Source organism: Aptenodytes patagonicus, chromosome Z, assembly GCF_965638725.1.
Source record: "Aptenodytes patagonicus chromosome Z, bAptPat1.pri.cur, whole genome shotgun sequence".
Classification (NCBI taxonomy): domain Eukaryota; kingdom Metazoa; phylum Chordata; class Aves; order Sphenisciformes; family Spheniscidae; genus Aptenodytes; species Aptenodytes patagonicus.
This window is the reverse complement of record NC_134982.1, coordinates 28394776-28408793: the sequence shown is the minus strand read 5'-3', so window position 1 is coordinate 28408793 and position 14018 is coordinate 28394776. Positions and strand designations below refer to the sequence as shown.

General features: G+C 38.6%; 2 protein-coding genes across 10 annotated transcripts in view; both read left to right on the top strand.

Moving 5' to 3' along the window:
• POLK (DNA polymerase kappa) overlaps positions 1–6595 on the top strand; it is a 36684-nt gene extending 30089 nt beyond the window's left edge. For 8 of the 9 annotated variants that reach the window (XM_076361980.1, XM_076361979.1, XM_076361972.1 and 5 more), the window contains 5 exons: positions 25–121; positions 1373–1544; positions 2412–3368; positions 4547–4598; positions 4742–6595. In XM_076361980.1, coding sequence (XP_076218095.1) covers positions 25–121; positions 1373–1544; positions 2412–3368; positions 4547–4598; positions 4742–4826 — 1363 coding nt within the window. In that variant the 3' untranslated portion in view covers positions 4827–6595. The remainder of the gene's footprint in view (positions 1–24; positions 122–1372; positions 1545–2411; positions 3369–4546; positions 4599–4741) is intronic. The other variant, XR_012997346.1, reaches the window with a different exon arrangement.
• Positions 6596–11059: 4464 nt separating this feature from the next.
• ANKDD1B (ankyrin repeat and death domain containing 1B) overlaps positions 11060–14018 on the top strand; it is a 31475-nt gene continuing 28516 nt past the window's right edge. The window contains exon 1 of the mRNA XM_076362413.1: positions 11060–11135. Coding sequence (XP_076218528.1) covers positions 11060–11135 — 76 coding nt within the window. The remainder of the gene's footprint in view (positions 11136–14018) is intronic.

Genomic DNA, 14018 nt, shown 5'->3' with positions numbered 1-14018 from the left:
AAAAAGATCATATCTTTATCTTAGAACATTCAGTGAAATAAACACAGCAGAAGACCAGTACAGCTTGTGTCAAGAACTCTGCAGAGACCTTGCTCAAGAGCTACAGAAAGAGGGACTTAAGGTATTTATGTTATTCTCTGTTTACTCACAAAAAGACAACACTTTACACTCAAACATTAAATGCAGTGTTAGTGTGAAGGCTTTCGGCAGCATCATACCATGCAATTTATCTTCAGAAGTTTCCATTCTTTAATGTGCAGAAATTCAGAATGATTTAGGCAGCATTTTGATATCGTTCAGTTGGCTATCTAATAATATGCATGGAAAAAATTAAACTAATTAACCAAGTTATTTAGCATATAAACATTTATGCTAAAAGCAATGTTTATAAATGAATAATAGAGCTGATTGTCTATGAGCTGTGCTTTGGTCAATAATGTAATTCTAATGCATTTAAAAAACTGTGTTTCTCTCCCATATTCATACAGGATCCAGTCAGTAGCCAGTAGTGTAGTTTAAGAAGTTCACATGTCCCAAACCTGCTGACAAGTTATTCATACCATTCACTAGTATGAATGGTAGGAACAGTCCCTGTATTCCTTCTCCCCAAATTTCTGTTTATTATCTGGAAAGAACAGTTAGTCTTTTCTATGGAGGTCTTTGTGGTAAAGCAAGGAATAACATTCAAGACCTAAAAGAATTGTGATTAGTATTCTTCAGCCATAAAAGATTGTCTCAAAGGACAACAGGTTGAAAGGGAAATCATAAGCTAAGAAGGACAAAGGGATAACCTTACAAAAGCACCAGAACAAAAGTAGTGCCATTTACTTACATTCAGATGGGCACACTAAATCACACAAATGGTTTGGAAGGTGTTGCCAGGGGAGTATTTGTGCCAAACACAGATGCTCTGTGTGGCTCTGATAGCACCATGCAGGAGCAAGGAAGTTTTCGGCGAATCCTTAATTGGATATCACTTCGCATCCTTAGTAGTTTTCCCAGCAAAGTTAAGATATCTGCACTGAAAGTTTCCAAGTGAGGAAATATTTTTTTTTGTAGACAGGGTAGAAGTTGTGGCTGTAGCCAGAGCATGAAATGTACTGAACATGCACTGGTGGCAGATGGTCTGCTGGGAACCATAGCCAAATGACCCAGTTCAGAGAATTGGACTTTGGCAGCAGTTTAGGAGCAAGTGCAGAATCTTGCAGACAAATTCTTGGCAGTGCCTCTTGCTGTACACAGATAAGCACACAGTCTTGACTGTGGCTGTAGGGCCCTTACATAGATGCCACATAATAATTGTTTCTCTGCCATATATGACATGCTTAACTTTTTTCTTTTTTTTCTTTTTTTTTCTTTTCTTTTTGCCTAGGGTAAAACTGTTACCTTGAAGCTAAAGAATGTGAACTTCGAAGTAAAAACAAGAGCTTCAACTGTGCTGTCTTCTGTTTCTACTGAAGAGGAAATATTTGCTGTTGCTAGAGACTTGTTAGGAACAGAAATTGATAGTGTTGCTCCTCACCCTTTACGGATAAGACTTATGGGTAAAATATTTCAAACTCCTTCTTCCTTTTCAGAGTTAGATCTTATAGTATATCAAAGTAATAGACCGTACTCTAAAGTAAAATCGGTATAAGTGGATTTATCCTTTCTCCACTACCCTGGTAGTTTTTGCAAAGTGAAACAGCTCTGGAGTGCTGAATGGTGACTCAGGAATGTTTTACTAATTGAGGTTGTACTTTTCCTACCACCTGTTAGCCCTGGAACAACATAAACATCGACACGAGAGTAGAATCTTAACGCATGACAGTGCTTAGTTCTGCTGCCTTAAAAGAGCTTTTAAATCTGCTTTGCACCACAGCAACAGGTAGTTTCTGTCCAAAACCTCTTTTAGAAACAAATGCATTAAAGTACTTACAGATTTGAAGATGCTATGTTCTGCAAGAAATGTGAAAATTTCTGTCAGAAGTAAACTCTGTGTTTTGATTCTAAGACCCATGTGTTTCAGGTGCTTATACATTCTGCTTGAACCATTCAGTGATATATAAAACTTACTTGTCTATAATATTAGAATGCGCTGAAGAAAAAAATATTTTGGTGGGGAAACTTCATGCAAAACTCTCTTTCAGACTGAATTCTATATAACTGTATTAAATTCATAGCCTCATGTTATGGTGCAATCAGTTAAAACTTCATGGGTATTGAAATTAATAATATGGCTGGGCAAGTGTTTGGGTCTGATAAAATTGTATGGACCTTGCGATCCATTGATAGCATTTGCAGGTAGTATAGCCTCTGTTTAGAGATAAAATGCACTTTTATTGAATGGATATGTACTTGAAAAGGTGTTATTAAGAATTAGTATCAAGTTTTCATAAAATTGGTATTATAAATTTGGTTTTCATTGTTAGGTGTACGAGTATCAGGATTTCTAAGTGAAGAAGAGAAGAAGTACCAACAAAAAAGCATTACGAGTTTCTTAAAATCAGGAAAAGAAAGTGGTTTTCTTAGGCTTCAGCCAGAGAAGTCCAACCAAGAATATTTCACAAAAAATGCAGAAGCATCTCCCAGAGGGAGTTTTTTTGATAAAAAGCGAGCTGCAAGGCAACTAACCAGCAAGAATCTTTCTCCAAATGAAACTGTAGGTAAGCAGCCCTTTCACGATAGGAAATCATCAGCAAATTTGGTGGAAGAAACAAAGGAAGTCACAGACTTACAGAATTCTAATGTGTTTAAGATCTTCACCTGCCCTGTTTGCTTTGAGGAACAAAGCAGCAATAATTTGGAAGAGCTTAATAGGCATATTGATGAATGCCTCAGTGGGACTCTTGTTAAAGATACTGTGGAAATATCCAAGAATGACAATTCAAGAGAAAATACACTTAACTGTCTTCCACAATTTAAAAACGAAAATGTTGATGAATGTCAAAAAAATAAAACAGATCAGTTAGCAGGAACAGACCAGTCTGCCAGTATATGTGACAACTCTACTAGCAATAGCACAGAAAAATTCACTGGGATAATATCTGATAAACCTCACAGAGAAAGACAGCCTAGCAATCTCAGTGATATTGCTAGAAAAGCGTGTATGAAACAGTGTCTTTTCCCGAAAAGAATTTCGCAAGACAATGAACACCATTTTGAAAAGTCTGAACATCCAGAAGAAACTAGTTCATCCTGTTTCTTTGAAGCCAAAGAAGACAGTGTTCTTGTTTGTCCAGTTTGTAATTCAGAACAGAAGACCACCAGTCTAGTGTCATTTAACAGACATGTGGATCTCTGCTTAAATAAAGGCCTTATCCAGGAGCTCACAGAAAAAAAAGATTTTCCTACTAAGACTTACAGTATGGAAAACTCAAACAGAGTTGGTGAGTATGTGCATTAGGATATATTTGATTATTCAAATTATCTGTTTGTACAATTAAAATAATTTGTAATGGTATACTTTGAACTTTTCAGGGCTTTGAGATTTTTACAAGAAGTTCATTTGAGCATGGCCTGTGTAAGAGTGAACATTTTTATTTAAAAAATACCAGATCGGTTTTCATGACAAACTAGATTTATGAATGTGATGGTGGCTACACAGTGTATTCTCATTTGCCACAATGGTGACATAGGAATTACTGCTCATTTCTGTAAATTGCGTGTTTGCTACCCCCCAACCATGTTCAGAAAGGCATTTGTAAGGCCACTGAGATTTAAGTGAAAATCAATGAAAACATCTTCAACCTGGATTGTTTCAGAGATTCAGTTGACAGAAGAGTTCCATTATGTAATGTGCTGGCAAAAACAGAGAGGTGGTGAACTAAAGCATAGAGGCAGGAACTTGCAAGCCTGTTTTACATCTAATAAAATATTTCACATAACTGCACCTGTAACATGCCAAACCAGTAGCATATTTACTCAAGTAGTTTCTCTTTTTGATGAAGAGTTAATCTTTGGCCAGATTAGAGGACATGTGCAGGTAGTTAAGTATCTGCTTAAAGTACCTTGTCCCTAATCTAACGTGGGAGCTTTATATGAGGAAATTAAAATGCTAGTGTGTTGGAATTAATCAGGACAGAACTAAGACTTAGAATATGAATATTTTCACAGAAAATTTTATAAGCAGTATTGTTGTTACATGTGCAAACAGGCTTTGTTTTAAATGAAAAACTTACTAGTGGCAAAGATTCTTTTTTCCCTTGCAAGATAAAAAAATTAAAAATACAGTTTTTAACAACCACTGTGAAAATCAACTATGTTATCCTGAAACATTTCTGAAAACTACAACAAGGTTCAAATTAATCCCTTAGAATTCAATAAACTAAAGGCTTTTTGTTTTTCTCTTTTAAAAATGTTAATATAAACTACAGTACTCAAACTGCAGATAATGTTATCTGCTCTTTGAGACAGATTAAATTTGCTGATGTTAAAAAAAAAAAAAAAAAAAAAGAAAGAAAAGCTTTACCCAAAACTGTTCTTTTAGAAGTTCTGCCATGTATGTAATTTCTGAAGCGTTCTTTCCTTATTGAAGTAATTTTGGTTGTTTCCAATTACTTTCCAGGAGGTTTAAGCAGAGGACAGCAATGCACAAATCCATCACAAGGAACAAAAAGGTAAGGGTTTTCTGGAAACTTGAGTACACAACTAATTTTAAAATAATAAAGTTTAGAAAAATATTCAGTGTTGTAAAAGTTGTGTAGGTATGCATTGTATATTTTAACCACTTACTGTTTTTTTTTTCTTTCTTTAACTTTAGGTCTGGACTAACAACTGCACAGTCAGTATCAAAAAAGGCCAAGTCAAGCAATTCCAAACATACAATTGAAATGTTTTTTAAATGACTGTGTAGCAACATACTCTATATGAATTATTTCATAGTGTTTTATGACTGCAAATTAATTTAGCATTGGTGGTAGGCTGGATTCAGGTGCCTGTCACTTTGGAACCATTGCCTGTGTAAAAAGAACATGATGTTTGAGGTAGAAGAAGAAGTACAACTGAGGTAATTTGTTTGTTTGTTTGTTTTTTGAGAATAATACTTTTTTCCCCAGTTGTTTCCGAGAATCAAAATTTGCTAGCACTTTGACTTTGATAATATTGAACATGTGGAACTTTGTTAGAGTCACGAGCAGCCTCATGAATTTTCTCTGCTGTTCAACAAACAGAACAGGGAGATTAGAGCTGCCATTGAGCAAGCCTGTAGGGTGAGCTCCCTAGAAAGCAGGAGTAATCAGCTGGGGTGCCACACTGTGCTTACTGAAGGTCCTCTTCCCACACCTGACCTGCCGTCTCCTCTGTTGGTTGTATTGGCTGTGGTAGCCATAGTAGCTCAGGCTGACACTTCTTTGGACAATTCAACACCAAATTTAATTGTGGTATTAGCTGTGTGATAACAAAGAAGAGCTGAGTTGCTTGATTTCAGCTTACGACCGTCTGTCTTCTCAGTGGACACAAAAATTTATTTGTCTCACTGTTTCAAGGGAAAAGAGCAAGAATTTAAAGCAGTCAAGCTTTCATTGTCACTGAAAATGACTTCAGTAGGAGTTGATGGACCAGCCCTGAAGGACTCACTGTGATGAGATACAGAATGACTTTGCTGATTTAAAAAATGTTAATAAACCTGTTGATGAGAGAAGGATTCCTCCAGGTTAGTCAGACAAATACTGTTTGATCCTTGGCCTTTCCAAAGAGACTGAGAACTTCAATTTTCTCGCAATTGTGAAATTGTTACCGGTCAGTAGCACTAAATTTACTTTAAATAAAAGGTGTCATGGTGCAATAATAGTATGAATGACGTACAAATATGCAAGATGCTGAACCTTCTTATTGTTTAACTGTCTTTCTCTTTAAAATTATTTTGTATTTCTGAATAAATGATATTTTATGAGTGCATATGTGGAAGGAGGAAGTTGTAAAGTGCAAATATTTAAAATACTCTGTTTAGATTTTTTTCTGTTCACACCAAATTGCTTAAATGTAGACATTTTATTATAATTAAATATTTATCAGACAAATAATTTATCATTACAGCATATTTCCTATAAGTTATACAAACAATGTCAGACCCTGTATGAAATATAAACTGCTTTTTAATTGCAAAATCTTTAAAAGTAGTGGCTACTATAGAAGCATCTGTTTTGTTGTTTAACTGTATTGGAAGTACTTTGGGGTTTGCTTGTTTTTTAAATAAACAAATGTGTACCTGGTATGTTTTAGATGCCCAGGCTAAGTCCAGAACGTGCCTTTTTGTTTCCAGACTTGCTGGAATGGTTTAACCTTCTCTACCTGCTCATCTGTTTGTTTGCCAGATGCCACTGTACCCACAGCTCTGTCATTTGAATTCATGTCAGTACTCCCTTACCTGCTTTGGACCAAATCAGCTGGACTAGTTCAGACTATCTAAGCTGACTCAGTCAACTTTTTCTAAACCAGGTCAGCAAGCATTCAGCATGAGCTGTTCTGTTGACAGAGTTGGAAGCTGGAAACTTTTCGTAGGAAAGACATAAAAGCAACTGAGGGAACAATGACTTAAGCTACCACTGCTGTTTAGAAGGTGAACACCTGTCCCTTTATTAGTTTGTCTGATTCAATAAAGTGTAGAATCTAAGTATTGCCTTGTCATTGTGTGTATTTCTTTAAAATGTGTATTTTTACGTATGTATTACTTAGCAAAAAGTAAACTACTGTAAGTGCTTGAACAAATGAACTTAGTTTGGCTTAGCCTCGGAAGTTGTCTTACCATCTGTTTAAAAAAAAAAATGTCATAGTTATCTGAGTGTCATGAAGTCAAAGTTGGGGAGTATGTTAGAGTTAATGTGGAAACAAAACTCACAGTTTGATTCTAAAGCCAGAAACGTCTGCCTTTTGAGATGTGTGTAAAAATACACCTTTTGGAAAGGTGATTCTGTGTGTTTACAGGAAGTGCTGGGTGAGATTATTTTAATGTTTTCCATGTAAATTATTTACTGCAATGCAAAACAGAAGCCTTTTTTTTTCTTATAGTTTCTTATACCGTATTTATTACTGTTTTTATCTGAAGAAGGTCTTCAGTACACAATTAAGTATTGTCCTAAACTTCTGTGGTATGATTTTTCGTCTTGGTTCTTGTGGAGAAGACTGTGTAAGCAATGTTTTTGTTTTGCATTTTTCTGGGGGGTGTGTGCGTGTGTGTGTTATGTAATTGACCTTAACTTAAAATCTGTTTTCATTAGCATCTTGAAATTTCTTCATACTGTGTTTAATTTAATGTATAAATTATTTTCTGTGTGTGAGCCATTCCACACTTACTATATCCACAGTTCTGAAGCACATAGAATCATCGAATCATTAAGGTTGGAAAAGACCTCTAAGATCATCAAGTCCAACCGTCAACCCAACACCACCATGCCCACTAAACCATGTCCCTAAGCACCACATCTACACGTCTTTTAAATACCTCCAGGGATGGTGACTCAACCACTTCCCTGGGCAGCCTGTTCCAACATTTAACCACTCTTTCAGTAAAGAAATTTTTTCTCACATCCAATCTAAACCTCCCCTGGCGCAACTTGAGGCCATTTCCTCTCGTCCTATCGCTTGTTACTTGGGAGAAGAGACCGACACCCACCTCGCTACAACCTCCTTTCAGGTAGTTGTAGAGAGCAATGAGGTCTCCCCTCAGCCTCCTTTTCTCATGCAAATGAGATCACATGAGTGATCTAGGTTGGCAGTGGATGAGAATTTTTGTGTAGTGTAAGTATCTCCCTTATTTAAGGTAGATATATATACTTTACCTTGAATTCCTCTTTTAGTTACGAATGATAGAGAAAAAGGATGACATTTCTGTGATCTTGATGTTCTTCACTTCTGAAGAAAGGAATGCAGACAGCATATGCATGACCACAAAGCATTTATCTGTAAGGAGGATGCTTGGCGTAAGTGGGACAGCTATAGAGATGGCCCCCCTAAAAACAAGACTTGCTCGAGTTTATCTTGTAAATCCTCAATACCCAAAAACTTAGGCTGTAGAATAGCATTTTCCTATTGAATCTGTTTGCTGCTATCTATAGTAATATATTCATTTACTTTTGAGTTTTGACATATCTTGCCTACGGAATGTGTTACTGTGGTTGGATATCACTGTGACCAATTTTGTTTATTAGTTGTCTGGCCTGGGTGTCTCAAAATCTTTATTTCTGGAAACTTTCCTGTTCGGAATATATAAATACTTTGGCTTATGCTGTTTTGTGCTCAGAGTTGCTGAAGTTCCACTTTGAAGTGTCAGTAACAGGCAGGAACATCAGCAGGACAGAGTTTGGGCTTGAATTGCTCTGCCTGTAGCTTGATCCATGCTGAAATTGTTTTTGGGATGGTTTATCACATCGCTGTCTCTCTCTCTCTCACATTGTAGTATGCAGATCCAAGGCAGAAGGTTGGAGCCATCAAGAATCATACTGCCTACAAGTGAACCTAGGGATCAGCCTGCAGGTGCCTGAGTTTGTTGTCCAGCTGGTCTTCTGGGGATCTCTGCTGTGTCTTTTGTGATTGCCGTTTGTATATGCGAGCACCTGTTGAGACTGGGCCTTTCCATTTCATTGTTCTAATCACTACTCATAAGCAAAGGCAAGTGGCAACAGATAGCTGTAACCATAAGCAATGAGGGAGGAATGAGGGTGACTAAGGTGCTGCAGTTGCCCAGGCTAACAATTCATGCACCAGGGGATTCAAAATCCTGCGGAGTTTTGCACTTTTAGTAAAAGTACACAGTTTAATACAGATTAATACACAGTTTAATAAAAACATAATACTCACTACCTTGACTTTATCTTCAACTCTCACCTTCTTTTACAGGACATAACTTTTACTTGTTCCTCTTTCTTCTTTATGCACTATTCAACATGCTTTTGTCTTACCTTACATTTTTTCTTTATATTTGTTCTACTTGTTTATGTATTTATTACACTGTTATTTTAAATATTAAAAAAAATGCTCTGAGTTCCTGGCAGAGAGAGGGCTTTGTGAAGGCAAATGAGGAAGATGTTCCAGTACTCCCTTGTTCTGCACTTTCTTCTGGATTCTGCATCTCTCTCAGTTTCTGCATCAGTCTTTTCTGCAGGTTGCTGGGGCCATTTGAAAGAGTCAAGATTGTGGGAAGTGGTTAGAGAATGTGGCAAACTTGCTATTTGCAAAGTTTGAGCACATAAAGTATAGTTGTACTGGCAAAGTTAGTCAAGAGACAAGGGATACACTGTGAAATAGTATTGTATGATAGTAACTAGAACTGGAAACTAACAGCTGGTGTTTCCAGACTCTGTAAAATTATGATCCTGGTTTAAAGATTCACACTATAACTTGTGCTCTATGTAAGGCTGCAAATCTATTCTTCCTTTGGTGCCAGCTTTGTAGGCAAACCTAATCATTCCACAGTTGTCTGTTGTCTCTCATTTCAAAAAGGAGCATTAAAGTTGCAAACAGTGGGTCTGTATTACTAGCCCAGTCACCACACAGAAATAAAACTCTTCCTCTTACGAAGTTTTGCTGGAACATTTGACTCACAGGAAGCAAGTAAAAGTGAAACCTCCGTGATTCAGCTAAGGCTAAATCAGTTACTTGTTCTTCTCACCCTGGGTTTATTTTCAGGGTTTTTTTCAGCTGAGTAACATTCACCTACTGGAAGTACAGTTGATGAAACTGTCTTATCAGACCAAGGTATATCAAGTGTAAGAATTCTTACACATCACAGCCTGACTGTATCAAAAATGTTTAAAGGAGAAAAGAACGGTGAAATCTCTTCATGTATGATAAGCAGAATCTGAGCAAATTGTTTTGTATCCAAATTTGCTCACTTTACGAACTCTTTTGAGTCTTTCAGATTAATTTTACCATGGACATGTACAGTGTTAATCTTGAAAGTTAAGATGACTGTGTAATTTAATTAGAAAGAAAAAATGACAGTGAAGGAACTTAAATGTGTCTTCAGTTATGTAAGGCTGAATACTGGTAGTCCTGCATTCTTGGAGCTACTTTTCCAATATTTAGTTTGAAATGTTAGCAATATCAAAGGCTGTTTTTAAAGTAAAATTTAACGTAGTCACTTTAAACAATTTTTATGCCCTATTTCAGAAAATCATTGTCTACGTGAAATGAAATATCAGTGCTGGCTTAAGTAGAACAAAGTAACAGTGGACTTCAAGATAAATTGAGCAGCAGATTAGATGGATCTCAGTATGTCAGTTCACAACAACTGAACCTTTGGGGATGTGTGTATTGATTTTGACTGGACTTGGACAAAAGCAAATGAAAATATTGTCTACCTGAAAATGAAGTGTCTTGTGATTGGATCAATACCTCTACTGCACATGCGTATTGCTGCCCCAATTTATGGCAGAAGCACCTCAGACTCTCGCATCCCAAGGCTGTGCCAAGCTTGCAGGGTCACAGGGACAGTCACCTTCTCCAGTCCAGTGAACACAGCAGTGGGAATAGTTCCCAAGAGGAATTTCCCCCCAAAATGGCCTTCAGCCTGCAGAGAGAGCTCCATGACTACCCTATAATTAGTGACAAAGCCACCTGGCTCCAGGGGTCCCATGGAAGCTGTGATGCCTCTGTGTGTCTGTATGTGTGTACTTGTGGCATTGCTTTTCAAAAGTGCTTCTTGTTTGTGTGATGATTCGGGAAGCACTTCAGCAGCAAACCGGACTACCTTTTTGTGTTGTGTGTGCATTTGTAGGTGCAAACTGCTATTTGCATATAAGGCCTGCCACTAGAGAAGACCTGGGGGGATTGTGCAAGGATGACCCTGTTTGGTGCCTAGCTAGTATCAAGAAATTCTGTGTATTTAGTTCCTGGTTTCTTTTAAAACAAACTCCTAAAGCTGCTCTGCACCTCTCCCTCTTCGGATGATGTGGCCAAGCGCAGGGGTGCTGCTGCAGGCGTGCCCCGAGGCCGCTGCCAGCCAGGGCCTGGCTGGGTGTGCTTGAGTCAACTCACAGCCCCAGGAACTGGTTTGTCGGGGCCAGCGCAGGGCACCTCCCTCAGCACCCTGGCCTGGGGCCCCTTCCCTCTGGTGAGGAGGAAGAGGAGCCGAAGGGCAGCGATGAAGGGGCTGAGCCGCCTGCTCCGCGCCGGGGAGGATGCCATGCAGGGAGCTGCTGCAGCCAGCCATGACAGCCGTGAGTGTGCGGGGCTCGGAGGCGAGGTAACCCAGCGAGCAGCACTGGCCTTGGGCCCCTCGCTGCAGGTGGCACAGCCCCGGGCTGCGTTGCCCGGAGGCAGCACACCAGGCCCCGTCAGGGCTGCCAGGATGGTGGGATCCACCCGAACCTGCTTTTTGCCTCAACCAAAGAACAAAATAAGCGGTGGGGGGCAGGGAAAAGGAGGAGGTTAAACATGAACTTTTTTATACGTAGTAAAAGACATCAGCGAGGACGTGTGGATGTGGGATCGGGAGCTGGGGTTTGGCACGTCCGTGTTCCAAGGGACAGGTCCTGCAAACTGCCCAGCGCCCTGCTTTAACTCCATCCCTGAAGCTGTCCGAGGGGGTTTGCTAGCATTAGTCACATCCCTGGGGGCTGAGCACCTGCCAACAGGTCTACGAGTACCGAAACCTCTCTTGCACTTTTTTACTTCATTGGAAGTCATTTGTGGTATTACTGAAAGACAGATTGAGGCCACTAAAATAAGACGTAAACATGGGGAAGGAAAAATTGAGGGTACCTCAAAGCTTGAGTTTCTGTTGAGGAAGACAACAGACCTGTTTTCAGGTCAACAAAGTGATTTACTTTTCTGCATCTTTTTACTTCCTTGCCCTTCCAAGAGAGGAGAAATGTTGGGATGTTCAATACACTGCAGGCAGGGCTCTCTACAAGGGAAATCAACTGATAAAATTACTACTTTTAGTTAGCTCAAAAGAAAAATTGAATGTAACTATATATTTTATAGTTATATAGTTATGCTATAACCTGTAGGGTAGTAAGTCAGACATTTTGTAGGAAGCCAAAGAAAACAACTCCCCAAAAAGATTGACAGCCACAAATAGATAATCGATTGCTGCTGTTACTTGAAAATAGAGCGATTGCTGATAACGCAAAGAGTACCAAATCCTGGAGACCCCAGCTTGAACAGAAAGCTTCCATAAATCTGTAGTCTGACAGCTCTATACTCCTGTAATTTCATGCATGAAAAAATCATTTTGCAAAAGCAGCAAAAGGTTGTGCAGCGAGTCAGTGCCGTGGTGTGTCTGGATCGCCACTGTTCTTAACTCCTGAATTAAGAGGTTTTAAGAGAGAGAGATTATTAAGAAACATCACGCCCAGAGCAAAAGGTCGTCTTTTTAACAGCATACGGCCAATTCATGACTTCTGGACAGGAGAGAAAAGATCAGCCATTAATTCTTTGTCAGAACTACAACAAAACTCTCCTTGCCAATGCAGATACAGTAAAGAAACATCCTTTTCTCTTGTTTCTTGAAGGCAGCACAAGTAAACTCTTGGGATTGTTCCTGAATGTCCTGAGATGCAACAGCGTTTATTTTTGCATCCTCATGTAAGATACGAGTGTGAGTGCTCATCAGTAGTCAGTAGGAATGACTATAGCCTAATTATAACTAATTGCAGCTAATTGGTGCCCTATATTTTGTTTCCATGTTTGCCGCAAATTTGCCTTGAGCAAGATACCCTGCGACCACTGGTTTACCCGTGTTTGAAATCAAGGTAGTGGAAAGCTCTGCCAGATACTTTTTTAGGGTGTAGACTATGAAAACTATGAGTGAGGCATTTATTCTGCAAAGATCCCTGTTCATGATGCTGATTTTGCTGTCAGCCACACTCCTTGTCACAGATGCCAGGGATGTGGTTTTATTTGCAACCGCTTTTTTTTTTTTTTTTTTTGGCTGTGCCCCCATGTTGTAAGACAAGAAAGTAATATTCTGTGATTTCCAGAGAATTTTGGGAGGATGCTTCTGTTGTTTGAGGTGCTTGGATAATGTTATAGGAAAACCAGAGACAGCTTTGCAAGTGTCTAGTTTAATTTCTAGCTCATTTTGTACAGTACAACTGTGATTATTCCCACTGAGATTATAATAATGGGTAGCATGTAAAATGCAATTAAGTGAACGCCATACTGATTTTCCTTAGTATGCTCTGCAGTCATACTGCCTCAAGTTGTGTTCTCATTAGTCGTTAAGGAACTTAAATGTGATGCAATAGGATGAACTTGCATGAGAGGCCTCTAGGGAATAGATAATTGCTGCAGTTTCTCGTTCAACAGAGGGTGCTGTCCTCTTTGGTGATATCATTGGACAAGTGGTTTTCAGGCCAAAATATTCTAGACAGAAGATAGCTAAGTGATTAACTTTTTAAGTGTGATATGCTAGGAAATTAAAAATATCTAGTAACATTTTTGCAACTGATTTAACTGCTACACTAACTTCTTCTAAGTGATTAATTAAATGTTAGGGTAGAACATGAGAAATACTGATCTCTAAGTTAGCTAAACCAGTTATCAGACACTGGAATTTTATTTTCCAAAGTTACTGAATATTAGTGTCTAAATGCATGCTGCAGCTACTTTTGTTGACCAAACAGATGTTCATTTTTGGGTTGAGACATTAAAGGAGGGTCCCAATTTAATAGTAAATTCCACATTGTGGCCAAATATTGAGTTCAAGTACACACCTTTTTTTTTTTCCCTGTAAAACTCCTGGTTTGTTTGGGTTTTTTTTCAGTTGGGTCATACCATTTGGTTACTGCTATACATTTTAATGTATTTTGGTGGTGTGTTCTGTTTTAAAAAAGAGCAGCTTTTCTAAGAATAGGAAATAAATGCTGCGGTTTGTACTGTTCACTGCTGTGCCTATAAAATGCTGTGGGACCCATTTAGATGGTGAGAGCTTCATAAATGAACTCCTGTTCCTGTGAGCAGTGCAAATAATGGTAATCCATGCTGTGAAAAGTCTACGTCTATTTGCACTTAAAAGTTGAAATTGGAAACATCAGCCAGGTGTCTCTAGAGAAGAAAAATGTAATCCTGGAACACTTCTATGATGAGAAGCAAAT